This window comes from Chionomys nivalis, chromosome 1, assembly GCF_950005125.1.
Source record: "Chionomys nivalis chromosome 1, mChiNiv1.1, whole genome shotgun sequence".
Taxonomy (NCBI): Eukaryota; Metazoa; Chordata; class Mammalia; order Rodentia; family Cricetidae; genus Chionomys; species Chionomys nivalis.
Window position 1 is genome coordinate 61,299,728 of NC_080086.1, and position 16,475 is coordinate 61,316,202.

General features: G+C 46.1%; 1 protein-coding gene across 1 annotated transcript in view; it reads left to right on the forward strand.

The window, feature by feature from the left end:
- The window catches only part of Chchd6 (coiled-coil-helix-coiled-coil-helix domain containing 6), a 234,347-nt gene that overhangs the window by 176,731 nt on the left and 41,141 nt on the right, over positions 1-16,475 (forward strand). The window contains exon 6 of the mRNA XM_057781715.1: positions 13,495-13,565. Within this exon, the coding sequence (XP_057637698.1) occupies positions 13,495-13,565 (71 nt within the window). The remainder of the gene's footprint in view (positions 1-13,494; positions 13,566-16,475) is intronic.

Here is a 16,475-nt window from a genome sequence, read left to right on the forward strand (position 1 = left end):
AAGCTGCAAGTCAAGATGTGGCAGGTCGTGAAAGTGCTAGAGAAGGGTCTGGTCTGTCCACTCCAGTAGTCTTTTGGCTTGTGGAACAGGTGTGTATCTAGTTTTCACAATATCCCTGTGCATGTGTCTCTTACATCCAAATCTCCACTTCTCATAATGATGCTAGTCATGCTAGATTGGATCACCCATCTCCAGTATGACCTCATTTAGCTAATTGCATCTGTAGTGACCTTTATTTTCTAGTAAGATTATATTCTAACTTAATATATAATCAGAGCAGTGTGGAGGACACACAGTTCACTTCATAAGTTGTGCTCTGTGTTGGAATTCCAGCAGGCATCTTAAGTTTTGTTTATCTGGACTGGACCATCACCAGCTACTCACCATACTAGGACCAGGGCATTGATACCCTGTATGTCTGACCTTGGATACTTCACACCAGCCATATCCCCTGTAGAACCATGTGGATTCCCCAAAGGAAATCAAGAGTATTCAGAGAGGAAGAAAAAGCATGGAGAATGGATCGACTCAGGTGTACCCACCCTGAAAGCTCATAGTCTCTAAGAGGCATTATATTGGATGTTATGTGTTTATGACCAAAATGCCTGGCATAAAAAAAAAAGAAATCAGGGTGTAATAATTTCCTTTAGCTAACTGGAGGATTCAGTACATGGTCACTTGGCCGCATGTGCTTGAGCAGAACATTCTATTGGCAACAGCTTGTGGTAGAGACAGTAAGGGAAATGGATATGCTCCCAGTACCCTACTTCTCTAGCTGGGTCTGATGTCCTGAAGGTTCTAGAACCTCCTAACATAGCTGGAGACCACATACTCAGCCCATGAGCCTGCAGGGATATGTCATATCCTAACATGTCCTGCATGCAAGAGGAGGCAGCAGGTTCCAGACTCTAGTTCAGACTAATATTCTTCTCTGGGACTTAGGCTTTTACTAAACAGTGCAAGCAGAATTTGGGGATGACTTGAAAGCAGCTCTCATGATAAGGAAGGTTGCATTCTTAGTGGAGGCTCAGTGGCATCAGTTATTATTATATGTTCCAGGTCTTCTGTGTGACCTAATGTGAAAGTGGATAAGTAACCACTGTCACAGTGACAACTGCATTGTAGCATGTCCTACACCTTTATGATCTCCTGATTCTTGTATTACTTTTAGGAAGGAAACAACTTGCTAGGTTGTTTTTACCACTCTCATTGGGTAGTTGAGGAAACTAAGATGGAGTATAATTATGCATCTTGCTGAAGGCATAACAATAGTAAGTGGAAGAACTAGGCTATAAGCTCAGGTCATGATACTCAACCTTAATTTCACATTAACATCCCTGAAGGCGAAGGTGTAAGTCACAAACACCAGTTTGGAATTATGATTAATAAAATGGTTATTTATTTAAAAGGGAAAAAACTTACAGATCACCGTCACAAACAACAGCCCTCTGGGCAATCAGGAAGGGAATCTAGTTGCTGGAAGCGGAGCAGGAAGTAAGAGAGAGTGAGGAGGGAAGTGGCCACTTTTTTAAAGGGAGAGAGACCACGCCCCAATGGGCTGGTATCTCAGCAGCTATTGACTGGAGGAGCGGAAGGACCTCCCGCAACACATCCCTGAGGAGAGCTTTAAAAAAAAAAAAATCCCTGTGCCCACAGGTCCCAGCCTGCACCAGTAACCAGCCCCTGGGGGTAGACTCTGGTGTAGCTTATGAAAATGACTCAAGTGATTCCAGAGTATGGCTAGGATTGGGACCATAGACCTACCTCAGCTGAGCGGAGGACCACAGCACAACTGCCTTTAGAGCCCTGTGGGAATCAGGAACATGAACTCGTAGATATGAGTAAACTGTGGCACATAAGAACCAAGTTAAGCTAAAGAACAAGACTCAACCAAGTAGACTCAGATTTTTTTTTTTAAAGCAACGTGAACTTTAACGACAAAGCCCTAGGAGGCCTGCTTCTTCTTTCCTTATATATCAGGCCTCAGATATACATGAATCTACAGTCTTGTGAAAAGTGGGTATATGTGTGATGGAGGAAGGTCATTGGTTAATTAATAAAGAAACTGCTTAGCCCTGATAGGTTAGAACATAGGTGGGTGGAGTAATCAGAACAGAATGCAGGGAGGAAGAGGAAGTGAGCTCAGATGCCATTTCCTCTCCTCTCTGGGGCAGACACAATGAAGCTCCGACCCAGTATGGAGGTAGGCTAGAATCTTCCCGGTAAGCGCACCTTGGGGCGATACACAGATTATTAGAAATGTGCTAAATTAATACGTGAGAATTAGCCTAGAAGAGGCTAGATATAATGGGCCAAGCAGTGTTTAAAAGAATACAACTTGTATGTCGTTATTTTGGGGTATAAGCTAGCCAGGCGGCCAGGAGCCGGGCAGGAATGCTGCCCGCAGCTCTTACAACATATGTGAGGCCCAGGGGATCCTGTCTTTGATGGAATTCTTGGTCCATGTAGATCCTAGTGGTTCAGTAACAACCTCCCATGCAGCAGAGCCTCCACTGCCTAAGATCATCCAGCTAGAAACTAAGTGGAAAGGCTGCTTCAGTGAGGAAAGGGGCAGACATGCTCAGAACTGCCTGCCTGGGGCACATCCTTCTCACAGAGGTCTTCTAAGAGAGATAAGACCTTTTCTCAGGAGTCTCCCAGAAGGGGCCTGTCACAAAGGACTGAGAATTGCTGAATGTGCAATCTCAGCGAGCCTTGCTTCTGTAATTCCTTTGCAAATGGAACCTTTAGGATCAGCACAAAAAGCTGAAATGTCTTCAGCCTCTGTGGCCTGAATGCACAGCCCTCATGCCCGCCTCAGCTTGAACTGGCAGGCTGGATCCCCAGGGCCTACAGCTGTTCCAGCCTCCAAACTTCACAGCTATGGGTTTGTCCTTGAGAATCTGAGCTCTTTCTTTCTGCAGAGAGTCATTGTAGACCACAGCATTGAGACCCTGTGTAATTTTTATTAAGGGTCACATCAGACATCAATAGTAAAGCTAGAATTAAGACTTACATACTCTTGCTGGGCGGTCATGGTGCAGGCCTTTAATCCCAGCATTCGGGAGGCAGTGGCAGATGGATCTTGGTGAGTTCGAGGCCAGCCTGGTCTACAAAAACTAGTTCCAGGACAGGCTCTAAAGCTACAGTGAAATCCTGACTCGGGGGTGGGGAGGGCGGGGACGGGACCTCACACTCTTGATTTGACTTTTACTTTGTGTCAGGCTACACATTTTGTTTTCATACTCTTTGGATAGCCACTATTCATTTATATTTGCAAATGTTAAAAAAAAAAAAGGAAAAAGAAAACTAACTAGCAGCCCCAAAGCTTGGCTGGGGAGTGCCACCACTCCCTGCTGCTTAGCCTCCTCCCCACACGCTGCCAGTGGAGTGATTGCAGTGTAGATTACCTTGTCAGTCCTGCTTACTCCAAGTATACCCTTAACCCTCTGCCTCCCATGCTGCCCCGTTTTCTTTGGCATTTGTACAACAGCTTTAAGGGTCCATTCTCACAGGGTCTAAGCTCTGTGCTAGCCATTCTCCCTAATACCTGTCTTCTGACCTCAAGAAGTTCGGGAATCCAAACCCAGGCCATAAACTCAGGTCTGGGCAAGTGAATCTGATCTCTCAGCACTACAGCAGTCTCAGAGATTAGTTCTCACCTCGCTTCAAACAGGACTTTGACTTTTTCATTCCTGACTGTCTATCAGGAACTTCTGGGAAGTTTTCCTGTAGGAAACTCACATCCACTTTTCAGACCCCTTCCCATGGACTCAGATACAAAGCCTTCTGAGAGTCTTAGGCTGTCTCTCGCTGGAGTACCCTCCTGTTGTCTGTTGCAGGCTGCTCTGCTATGGTAGAAGGAGCCAGACAACAAGTGGTCGCTCATCTTGCCTTCAGTTTTGATAAATTCTGTGGTGATATATGTCCTACTCGAGGAGCTACAGGGTATACCCTCTGTCATTTCCAGACCAAAATGCCAAAGGGTCACTCATATCCAGACCCAAGTCTTGCCTTCACATAAAAAGAAGTTTCTGGATGAAGCCTATCACACCTGAATGTTTGGTAGCTCATGTTTTGTTTTCAGTGCAAGTCATTAAAGAAAGTGTTCAATTATTGCCAATTAATATAACCTTGCAGGGTTTTTTTTTTTTTACTATGTGTGATTTATATACATGCTGTGCACACATATATAAAAGCATACATGCTCAAGGATAAAATAATAAATTCCTCTTCCACCCCAGCTACACACCCAACAAAACACACACAACCCCATAAATGGCTGAAAGGCTAGGATTACAGTCAAGATTACAGAGTCAACAGAGTATGGCAGGGAGGTGTGTGTGTGTGGTTTTCTTCTCTCTCTGCCTCTTCACAAATGCAAATACTTCTGAACCAGTCTCACCTAAACCACATCACCAGGGCCCTAATTAGCAGTTCATACCTGGTGGGGGTAGGAGGTTTAGATAGCAGGTATGTTAAGAAATAGAAACATAGATTAATGTCCTAGGAATGAGGGGTACCTGAAAGGGTAAGGGTGAGATACCCTGAAAGAGGAAAGGGAAGGTATGATAGAACTGACTTGCCAGTTGAGGGACCGAGATCTAATCATATAGGCCAAAGGTGATGAGCACAGAGCAGTCCAGAATGAACTGAAAATGCCTTTCAGCCATTTTTAAAGTATACACTGGTCCGGCGGGGGGTGGTGGCATATGCCTTTAATCCCGGCTCCTCAGAGACCAAGGCAGACAGAGCTCTGTGAGTTTGAGGCTAGCCTGATATACATAGTGAGTTCCAGGACAGCAAGAGCTACAAAAAAGAGACCTTGTCTCAGTAAATAAATAAGCAAATAAATAAAAATATTCACTGGTTAGGCCCTGGGCTTGCCCAAGCATTGACAACAAAGATACAAAGCTACCCTGGAGCCCAAGCAGTTCCTAGGGAAGATAGATAATTAGCAGATGATTGCAATACACAGCAAAAAATGCTACTGAAAAGTGTATCTTAATACAGAGCATGGTGAAGGCCATGAGAAGTCTGCCTAGAGAGAAAGAATAGTGCTCATTTGATGGAATGGGTGCTGATGGGCCTCAGGCAGTAGTAGGAGTGTCCCAGGTAGACAGGGAGAATTAGTAGAGCAAGGAATGTCTAGAACATCCTGGAGCCTTCGAGAATAAGTGAAGAACAAGTTAAGAACAGAAACTGAGGATAGTGCCGAGGTCATTAGCAGCAAGGGCTATGTCTCCAGAGGGGATCTTTGAAAGTTCCCAGTTCAGAGTATCTGTAAAGATCACTCTTACCACTGCCTGGATGGTGAGCTGGAGGCAGAAGATGCAGCTGGGGGCGGGGGGCGGGGCTGAGGTGGGGAAACATGGAAGTCATATGCATATAGTGCCGTCTGTAGTAGTCCACCGAGCAGAGCACAGTGGGGAGCAAGGAATGGAGATAGGATGATCAGGAGGTGAAGTCATCATCAGCATTCAGTTGCAGTTTGACATGGGGACCCCAGGGGCAAGAAGCAGTGATAATTGACAGTTAATCTCCAGGAGTTGGGTGAAGGGTGGCATTCTCTAGTGCAGGACTGTAATGAAAACACCAGGGGTAGGAATGTAGGGGAGGGGAGGCTCTCTAGAAGGAAACTGTTGAAGGGACATAGAGAGAGGGGAATAGGGTGTAGTCAGTAGGACACAGTCCTTATAGGGACACAAGGCTTTCCATGTTCAGGGAAGGGTTTAGCAAATAGACCCTGGCAAAAATGCCAGCCTTGTCCTGAACTGGTTACCTCCACAGACCAAAGCTAAGGTTTGTGTCTCATTCTTCATCACTGCCGGCAGAGATAGTTTGTCCTCCACTAAGTGACCTGGCCATCTCACCAAGGTCACTGCAGTAGCCTCAAGATAGCCAGACTGTCTCCACTGCCCTTCATTTAGGCTGCTTCAAGCTGCCAGTGGTCCTTCCAAAAGGGATCTCTGGTGCCGTTTCCCATAGCACACCCTCCAGTGGCTTCCTGCTATCTCCAGAGTAGGCTCTGTATGTGTGGTCTTCCCTGGATGACCTTCAGTATCCAGTCTTGTCATCTCTAGAAATCTGTGCTCATTGTGCTATCAAGAACTCACCAAGTGCAGTCACCCCCTCAGCATCTGCCCAAACCCTGACTTCATGTCTGTTAGCTGTCTGCCCAAGGTGAGCAGGCAGAGGGAGAGGCCTTTCCTGACAGCTATTGAAAACCACAGCCTCTTAAGCTCTATGTGATCTTTTAAGTGGCACTGCTACTGAGTGAAATTATCTGTTTACTTCTTCCATATCCAGACTGTTAGCTCTGTGGAGCAAGGACTTCATCCCCTCGCTGCCTGCCATGTTCACTGCTTGTAGAGCAAGCCTTGGCAAATAGCAAGCACTCAATAAATGCTTACTAAATGTACAAAAGAAGTAAGTGGTGGAACTACGGTGTGTTGAGCATGCTAGGCAGGTTTGAATCCATTCATGGCTGTGTCCTCAGTTCATTCCTAAGGATCATTGGAAATCACTGCCCACTAGGCTCATGACATGCTTAGGGATAAAAACTGCTATTGGAACTGGGATCAGCACCCTAGATGTGTGGCAGGTATCCCCCTCTAAGAGTGAGAGATATAGGTGCAGTCAGCACTGGAAGAAAGTGTTATAGCAGGAGTGGGTACCCAGTGGCATCCTGAGTCAGACAGAATCATCTTCTAGCAGTGGGAATTTAAAGCTGGGGGACTGAGTGGCTCATAGACTCAGAAACCAGAGCCTCAAGAATTGTGAACTGTGTTGAAGGTAAGATGGAGTCCAGCCTGGAGAAGGCTAGGTTGCCATAGACAGGTTCTGAAGGCAAGAAATAGGAAGTTTGAGGGGTGAAAGGTAGACATTGTGGCCTTTGATGTGGGGGCACAGTTGGTCTTGGGATGGCCTGAACCTGGGGCTAGATACAGGCTTTAGGGTAGAGTGAGGCGAGCCAGGCAGGGAGTTCCTGTCCACTGGGTGGTACAGGGTAGGTATTGCTGGCTAGCATCAGCTGTGCAGCCACTTAACAGAACTGAATTTCAGTGCCTCTGGGCACTGCAGTGGTTTCATGTCTAGCACTCTCACACTTGATAGCTTATGCTAAAGATTTAGACCATTTTTAAAAGTCTGGTTTACTTGTGTCAGGCGGTGGTGGCACATGCCTTTAATCCCAGGACTATACTGGGGGAGGCAGAGGCAGGCGGATCTCTGTGAGTCTGAGGTCAGCCTGGGCTGTAAGAGCTAGTTCCAGGGCAGATAGGACTGTAACACAGAGAAACCCTGTCTCGAAACCCCCTCCCCCCAAAAAAGTCTGGTTTACTCTTTCCAGGTTAGAGAATCCTGAATACATTAATCATCTTTACTGTTCTGAGCATTCATCCGTCTTTAAAAGCTTCTGACAATTAGACTGGTAGGTTCCAGATCCCCCAGACAGCCAGTGCTGGCTACTCTGGCAGCACCTTGGCCTAGCCCCATTCTCTGTTCAATCTCTGGCCTCCAGCGCTGAGCCCATTCCACCCTATACTGATGTTGCTAGGACTCCTCACCCCACCCCACCTCTATCCTCTAGGAAGTTTTCTTGGCTGTAATTGCTTCAGACCTGTGTTGTATCAGCACTTCCATTATTTATTACTTTCTTCCTTAGTCCCAGCTGGGCCCAGCAGGGACGCATGGGACTGTTGAAGAAACCTGTGGCTGTCCACGCTGCTCTTTAGCTTGATGTCTTTTCACCCTGGTGCTCCTTTTGCCTTTCTGGGCTTCCTTAGTTTGTTCATCTGCTAAGGTCTTACCTCAGGGTTAACTATTATGAGCTTTCCAGGAATCGGCCTTCTGGGCAGTCCCTACTCTAGTGCCTGGTCAGGCAGGGCCACTGAGCTTTCTCTTCTGATAAGGCATGCCCTTCACCCCCATTGGATAGGGCCAGCACACGTGCGACTGTTGCCTCTTGCATCCTCCCACCACACGAGCTAAAATACTCCCACCACTTTGGAAGGACTCCAAGTCCCTGTGCATCAATCTGCCCTCACCCCTGCCCCACCAGCCATGCCATTACTATCCTGTGCTCTCATCATACATGTGCTACCACAGCTTGGTCTATCGTTGCCTGCTAGATCCCTGAGTGCAGGCACCGTGCAGAGCTGGAAGCTTAGGAGACTGTCTCGCCAGAGCTTCAGCCAGTGGCTGCCTCCTAACTACCCTGTGCCCGTGTGGTTCTGGCCTTGGTTTGCATTTATTCAGCAGTTCCTTTGCCAGGCCCTCTCATAGTTTCTGGGATGGATCATGAGCAAAAGGGACTAAAAGCCCCTGGTGGTGAAGGTCACGCCCCCTGAAGAGCCTCCTGTCACTCCTCAGCCAGCACTCAGAACTCTTCCAGGTTCTGCTGTCCTTGTTGGTCCATACACATGAAATCAAGGGATGTTAGTTAAGTTCTTAAAACATTTATTGAGTGTCCACTGTATGCCAGGCATTGTGTAAATATTTTACAATGCATTACCACCCTCATTCCCATCAAGCCTGTGCTGACTGCTCTATAACCATTCTCACTGTGCAGAGCAGAAGCAGAGGAGATGACAAAGTCCTGCCCGTGACACACACTAGGAGGCACCTGACCTGAGCATCGGTAGCCTCACTCTGTGATTCACTCATGGCCCTGCCTGACCAGCTTGGGAGAGCCTCAGTCCTCTCTAGTGCCGTGTCCTCTCTCAAGCTGGGCATCTGTAACACCTAGCCTTGCTTCCCCTACTAGGTCATTTATGAATGCCTTTGACCTAGTTGTCTGTGTTGGGGCTCTGGCCCAGGAGTTGCTCTTTTCCAGGCATGTAGGATAACCTTTTGTCTTTATACCCATCATCCTATACATGAACATATGGGTCTCACCCTGACCTGCACTTGGTTGACTTGCCACAGATCTCTGTGCCCTGCATCCTCCCATTCTGCTTCTTCTCCTGGATCTGCCTGGGGACAGCAAGTTGATCTCTCCTGTCTATGACATGTTTTACTGCCATCCTCCCCTCCCCGCCTTCCCACCTTGCTTCTCTCACCCTCACACTCTCTTTTGATCTTGCAAATCCAGGCCCTTGGAGAAATCAGACAGTATGAAATATGAAAACTGCTTGGGAAGTAATTGAAGAAACACTGCGACTTTTGAAACCCACAGAGATAATACTCACACCTTCTTACTCATGTTATTTAATTTTTAATAGCAGATTTAATTAATGGAGATCAGGTCTTCTGCCTTCAGATGTGTTCAAGAAGCAGCTGCAGGCACTGGAGAAGGGGCAGCTATCTAGAGCAGAGAAAAATGCAGTCCAGAAGTGGGAACCTGAGGAATTTATGGGGAAAAAAACGTCTCCGAAACTAAGTTTGTCATGGTGGGGACTGATGATATGGGGACAGTGTAGACCATCAGAGTGCATCCAGAAGCCCGTGAACCTCTGTGCTAACTACAGCTCCCATTCTCCGGCCTCAGTGGTCCAGGACCCTTCAGTGCTGATGGCCTCGGGGGAGACAGGACTCCATCCACAGCAACCTCTGTCCTTTTAAAAATAGGGCTCCTCTGCTATTCCCTCACCTAGAAAGCCAGGGCTTGCCCAGGCATAGTGACTCAGGCCTGTAATTTCAGCACTCAGGAAGCTGAGATAGGAAGCTCACCAGGCTAGCCTGGGTTACAGAGCAAAACCTTTGTTTCAAAAACATGAAAGAAACAAACCCAGGCTTTTATTCACCCCTATTTTTCGAGACAGGGTTTCTCTGTAACTTTGGAGCCTGTCCTGGAACTAGCTCTTGTAGACCAGACTGGCCTCGAACTCACAGAGATCCTCCTGCCTCTGCCCCACCCCCAGACCCGCGCATGAGTGCTGGGATTAAAGATGTGCGCCACCACTGCCCAGCCTCACCTTTCATTTTATTCCAGATTCTGAGCCTGAAATTGAGGCTACTTTACCCAGTGTGCCTCATGGTCCCTCCCTGCTCTCACTCTCAGTCCCGCTTCCCTCAAATACCCACACTGCCCTTTTGAAACTCGCATCCACATTGTTGTCTCTCTCCGTGAGACCTCCCCCTTGTTTGCCTTGTATCATATCTGCTCACCCTTTACTTTATTAGAAATAAATATATTTTTAATTCAAGAACCTGACTTCTAGAATGTTCCCTGTAGGTATGCTCATTCACACACAGAACTGCTAGTAGGCACTTGTTCTCCTCAGCACTGTGTACAACAGTAGGAGAGTTTATTGGCCTAGAGGATATGGTGGGAGCTGCTTGACTCCCAGAACCCTCACCCATACTGTGCTCCCGCACAAAGTCCTCTTTCATAGGCTGTACTCCCTCTCAATGTGCTCACCCAGTGTATGCCTCACAGAAGGCTCTCTAATTAAAGTACTTGCCCACAAACTGTTTGCCAACAAGGTGCTCACAAGTGTGCCATGACCTCACCCAAGGGGGCCTAAAGAGGAAGGTGGGATGTGGCTGGGGTACAGGCCTTAACAAGCTCACCACTCATTGTGGCCCTTGTCCTGCTTTCACTTTTAAAAAATATTGTTGTGACAAAATTGTGCCTTAAAGTTGGGATATTAGTCTCCCATGAACTAAGCCATGGACTCCATTGTCAGAACCATCAGAGGCAATGAGAGGGAGCAACTGACTTCCGAGAAGACAGTCTGATCAAGTTTGCAGGCTGCTTTGGTAGGTACCCAGAAAGCACCAAACTATTGGCCTAATGCTCATTTGTAATTGTGATATTGTATTGTCTGAGCATCCCACATGGCCAGGGCACAGGCTCTACTTGCCTTGGACCCTACTCCCAATATTTAATGGTTCTCAGGAAGAGCAAGTTGGCCAGTTCTTAAGAAGCCTACAATGATAACAAGTAGTCTGCTGGGTTCTCGTTCTCAAAGAAGAAGGCTGGAGAAGCAGGGGCTGATGAACAAATGTAGGACATGGTGAACCCCATTGTGGCTTGGAGACCTCCGTGTGCTTCTGGACCAGAGGTTGTCACAAAACCCATTGCCATGGGTCTGCACAGACAGGATAGGACCAGCTGGGGATTTTCACTGAGTCATCATGAGGAAATTAGAGGAAGCAAAGTGGGGTGGCCGTAACCACTTCTTCGCCTGTGGCCACTTCCTATGACAAATCCTATTGACCACATAATTGGCTCCATGTGCCTGGGGACAGATGCGTCCTCCCTGCCATACAGAACAGTAACTCCTCTTCTGTTACTCAGCCCTTGGGTCCCCACTTTGAGAGGCACTCAGCAGGTGACTGGACCTGGAAGCCTGTGACCTGACCCTGTGAACACATATAGAAGAAAAGAAACTCAGAGATGGTTGAGCCAGGCAGATTTCTTATGGGGAAGAAAGACCAGATTCCGTGGAAGGAACTTAGTGGATGAGATTCTTTGTGGCTTCAGAACCTACACAGTGCTATATGAGTTGAAGGAGATCTGTGTGCCTGATTTTCTGTTACTCTGCAGTTAAGAAAACAAAGCTTGGAAGAAGTAAGTGGTTTAGCCACAGACTACGGCCAATAAGCACTGAAGTCATACTGTGGGTCCATGGGTCAGGCCACATCCTCAGGAGGCTCCAGCAGAGTCCCAGTGATTCCAAGGAGGTCACAGAAGAACACCTACTGAAGGAACAGGGGCATACTGATCAGCTTGCCTCTGTCCTTGTCCTCAGCCAGGACAGTCATGTCAGGCAATGTCACACCATCCTGAAGCAGTGCCAACTCTTGATATGAGTGCAAGGACTCCAGAGAAGCAGAAAGCCTTTCTGGACACCGCATTAGTATAGATCTTCCAATACCAGGCTGCGAGGAAGACCTGTGTTCCTTTCATGTCTCTTGTGTGCTGGAGTTATTGGCATGCCTTGGGAAAGGACCTCCCTGGTGTGGAGAGAGGAGACTAGAAGGAATAGGCTATGTGACTCTTCCACCCATAGACCCTGGTTCTCCCTGCCAGTGACTTTTCCCCTACAAGAGTCTCCTTCCCACGCCATGCTGATCCCCAGTCAACCTTCCCTGGAAATGTAGAGAGTGGGCAGGTAAATCTCAGAGAGCAGGTAAAAGTAGAGCCTGGTTCCAGCCCAGACCTGCATTCATACCTGTGGTCCCCTAGAGGAAGTCCTCTGGCTTAAATCCCTTCCCTCTAGACTTGGACTCCATACCACAGGATGGGCTCTCCTGGCAACCCTGATTCAGACCTCTTTCCCTGTTCATCCAGGACCTGGCTGGCTGCTTTTCTTCAGCACGTAGGTAGGTGGAGTCAGACTGAATCAGGCTGAGCCTGACAGATGTGCAAGGAAACACAGCCCCGAGACTTCATAGTCCCTTCGCTGTCACACCCACTTGTTGCAAGGACTGACTGATGGGCCTGTTTGCTCATCTGTGAAAGAGGGGGAGCCCCTTCTCAGGAGTGAATAGTCAGCTATGCAAAGGGCCTGACCTTGGCACCCCACACAAAGGCAACTGCTACTGGCTTCATACCCCACTCAGGACACCTAACCACTTACCCTATACCTCTTTACAGGGACTACTTGACCCACCCTGTCTCGGCCTCCAGGTTTGGCCTTCCCCACCCCCTATATGTCTATCCAGCTGTGCATGGGCCTGAGCACTCCCACCTGGAGTGCTGTGTTCTGAGGTTGGATGGGGCATCAGTATCAGTCTCTGAGAGCAAGTGAAGATGCTGGAGTTTTAGAGAATAAGGAAAGTGCTAGTCTGGACCTGTGTGGCCAGAAACAAGTAACAAGTTAAGCAACTTACCCACCATCACAATGTGCCACCAGGGTCAAACCCAGCTGACTTGTTCTTGGTCCTAGGCTTTCCCTGCCAGCCTGACTCTGTAAGTGTGTGTGCAATGAATAACTTTAGGAAGGGCAAGGTATATGCCTTCAGACCCTCCCACAGTGCATCATGGGAAGCAACAGAGCATTTCATAGCCTAAGAATCAAGACACTGGATACTGCTTCCATTGTCCCTTGCTATTTTGGGTCGTCACTTGACCTCTTTAGACAGTGTGGTCCAGTTGTCCAATAGGGATTGTAGTAGATCAAGTTCAGCACCATTTTTGTTGTTGTTATTGCTTCTTTGTTTGTTTTATTTGGTTTTGTTTTTTGTTTTTTACTAGTAATAAATGATTTATGCTTTGCAGACCATGCAGGCTCTACCACAGCCATTCTACTGATCCTGTAGTGTGCAAGCAGCCAAAGACATGGTGTGTATGGCCATGGGCCAGTGAAACTTTATTTACAAAAAGGTAGCCAGCAGATTTGACAAGTGGCCTGAAGCTTGCCATGGTTTGCCTTGCTAGTCACTTTTCTGGGTTTCTGTCACAGTGATCAGCATGCTAGGAACTAGGCTGTGCTGACACCAGTCAAGATATTGGTATCTTCCAGTTCTGCCGTGGTTTTGTCCTACAAGCTTCCAGAAGGAGATGGCAATCTTTGGTAACCAGTTCTGTGTTTCTCTTTGTAGAATGCCGAGATATATAAACTGTCTTCCCAGCAATTCCATGAGGCGGCTTCAAAAGCAGAGAACACAATAAAGTAAGAATCTGCTTATTGTTCTTTGTAAACTTGTGCGTTTGTGAAAATCCCCTTGTGTGGCTCGAAACCTGCTACCACCTGCCTGATGGCAAATTTCTCTAATAACAAGACAACCATCTGTTCCTCAGCCCCCTCAGCTGGGCTGAAGCTAGCCATTGGCCATTAGTAATTGCCCAGCTTAGCACAGGGCTCTTCCCAGCTCCATGGCACTTTGCAGTGTGCTGCAGCCACTGTCTTTCTCTGGAGCAGAAGCTGCTTTGTTATCTAGCTAGGTAAGCAGCAGTGAACAGGCTCCAAGGGAACTGGGGAGGGGGGATGGGCAGTCATCCTGACCGTCTACTTTGTGAGGGGTGGGGTGGGGCTCTCAGCATGTCCCCTGTGGGAGCTTCCTGCTCCTGCTGGAACACACAGTGCTCTTCTAGGCAACTCCATGCTGTGTTTCCAAATAAGCTAGTGCTCTCTGCCCCATCTGCCATGCTCCTGAGCTGTCCATGAACACCCTGAACCAGGACATTAGAAACAGGGAGGTGTGGGCCTGTTCATGAATCATTTGAATGCAGATCTCTGGGGAAGGAAAGCCGTACTAAAGTGTGAAGATGGTCTCTAGGCCAGGGGACTAGAATTCTCCAGTGAACTCCTACATTACTTCCTTGGCAGTCTCTCTCCTAGAAAATTGGGTGAGTCACCAGGAAAGCCCATCATGGTACAAAAATGGTTGTTGATCTGGCAACATGAGAAGACGGTATCATGGGGGGTGGGGTAGCTATGAGGTGACACAGCCCTGGTGAAAATGCTATAAATAACTGTAGGCAGAGTTTTTCATCGAGACTGTCGGTCAGCACTGTCCCGCCAGCCAGCTCCCCAAATAGTCACACAGAGACTTACTATTAATTAGAAATGCTTGGCCTGTAACTTAGGCTTGTTACTAACCAGGTCTTACAAATTAAATTAACCCATATTTTATTTATATTCTACCACATGGCTTGGTACCTTATCTCAGTTCAGCATGTTCATCTCCTTCTTCCTCTGTACCTCTTCATGACTCCTGAAATGCTCATGACTCTGCCCTTCCTTCTCCCAGCATCCTCTCTCCCCAAAAATCCTTCCTACCTAAAGGCCATCAGCTCTTTATTAGCTAATGAGAGTAATATATATCCATGGTGTACAAAAAGATTATTCCACAGCATTTCCCCCTTTGTCTAACTATAAAGAAAGGTTTTAACTTTAACGTAGTAAAACTGTATGTAACAAAAACAGTTATAAAGTAAGAATTACAGTTACAATATCTAGCCAATTTGTATTTGGCAAAATTAGGAAAAATATTCTCTTATTTATCTTTGTAAGTCTAAAGTTTTATACCTAATTTACCTTTTATCATAACTAAGGAAAACTTTAAGTCTTAATTATTTAGTCTTTAACTCCATCAAAAACCCCAGAAGGGTCTAATATTACCTAATGACAGGGATATCTGACTAACTGGACAGTCACCCAAAGTTCTTCTGTAGTGTTGGGGCATCCAGCTTTGGTCTACAGGCCTAGTATATCTGACAGACATTTTGAGAAGCAAGGAATTTTGAAGGACTTTCCTACCTTGTTTTGGCAAAGTGTGACAGTCAACTTTTTTGTGTCCTGCTGGTCCAGTTTGGACAGTATACTGTCAGCAATTGAAAACATACCTAATATGACTACAAATTGGATTATTGTAGTTGACTAACTACTAACCTGACTTCTTAATTATACAGTACAGTTTTAAGAGCTGCATAAGCACAGTGCCCCAAACAAGAGTAGAAGCATACATATAGTATAACAAAATTAACTTTAACTTTGTATCACTAAACCAAAATCTATACCAATGTAAAATATTTTGAGATTAATAACTGCTGTTTTTTGGATTAAAGCAGATTCCATAATCTGCCCTTTTATCTCATCATTTCTATATCTTATACCCTGCTTTTCCTTTACAAAGAGGTCTTTGAATTTAACTCTTTTGTTTACCTTTTTGTTGTTGTTGTTGTTTTACTATGACCAATAACAACTTGTAACAAACCCTTTAAATAATGGCAAACATCCATAACCAATCTTTTGGGAATTGGGCATTGTTTTTCTAGAATGCTTCCTGTTGTGTGGGACCATTAGCGTCTTTGGAGACCCTGAGAAAATTTAGGATAATGGTTAAGTCTTGGCTAGAGTAGTTTGTGAGACTGGGCCATCCCAGCCAGCAGCCTTGAAGCTGTTCTGGATGCAGAACTCTTAGGAAACTGCAACAGAGGCATTCTGAGATGCTGGATCACCCTGGTCCCCTTGCTCTGAAAATACATAAACTTTTGAAGGTAACATACATATCTGTATTAATATAAGTATAGATGTGTGTTGTATACAAGTTAGCCAAAGATGATTGTTTTGTTTTATGTTTTGGTATAAAACCTGTTTTGTAATTTTTCTAGGTTTATTTCTTTATGTTTATAGCCAGAATTTTTAGGGGACCTTCCTCTATGACACCTGGTCCATATCAACCTAGAATGAATCTACAGCCTCTCATTTCCTGTAAAAATAAAAGCATAACCTCCTATTCAAAGCAACACACCTTTTGACTCCCATTTTGAAATCAAGATATTCTTAAAATATGTAGGTTGGTTTAATCTGGCAGCTTTCATAATCCAGTGTCTCTTAGCAGCTATCACTCATTCATCAGCAGTTAAAAATTTTAAAGACCACACAGTAACATACAGGATCCAGACACTATGTATTTCCAGTCTTTACATGGTTTATTATTGTTTTTCCTTTTTGAGGACTTTATTATTTTTAAACTATTTTTTATTCTACATCTGTATATATTCTCTTTTTTCTCCTAAGCCTATGTATATTTTTAAACACACTGTAATTGTTTAGAAGTTTCTTTCATCTGGATCT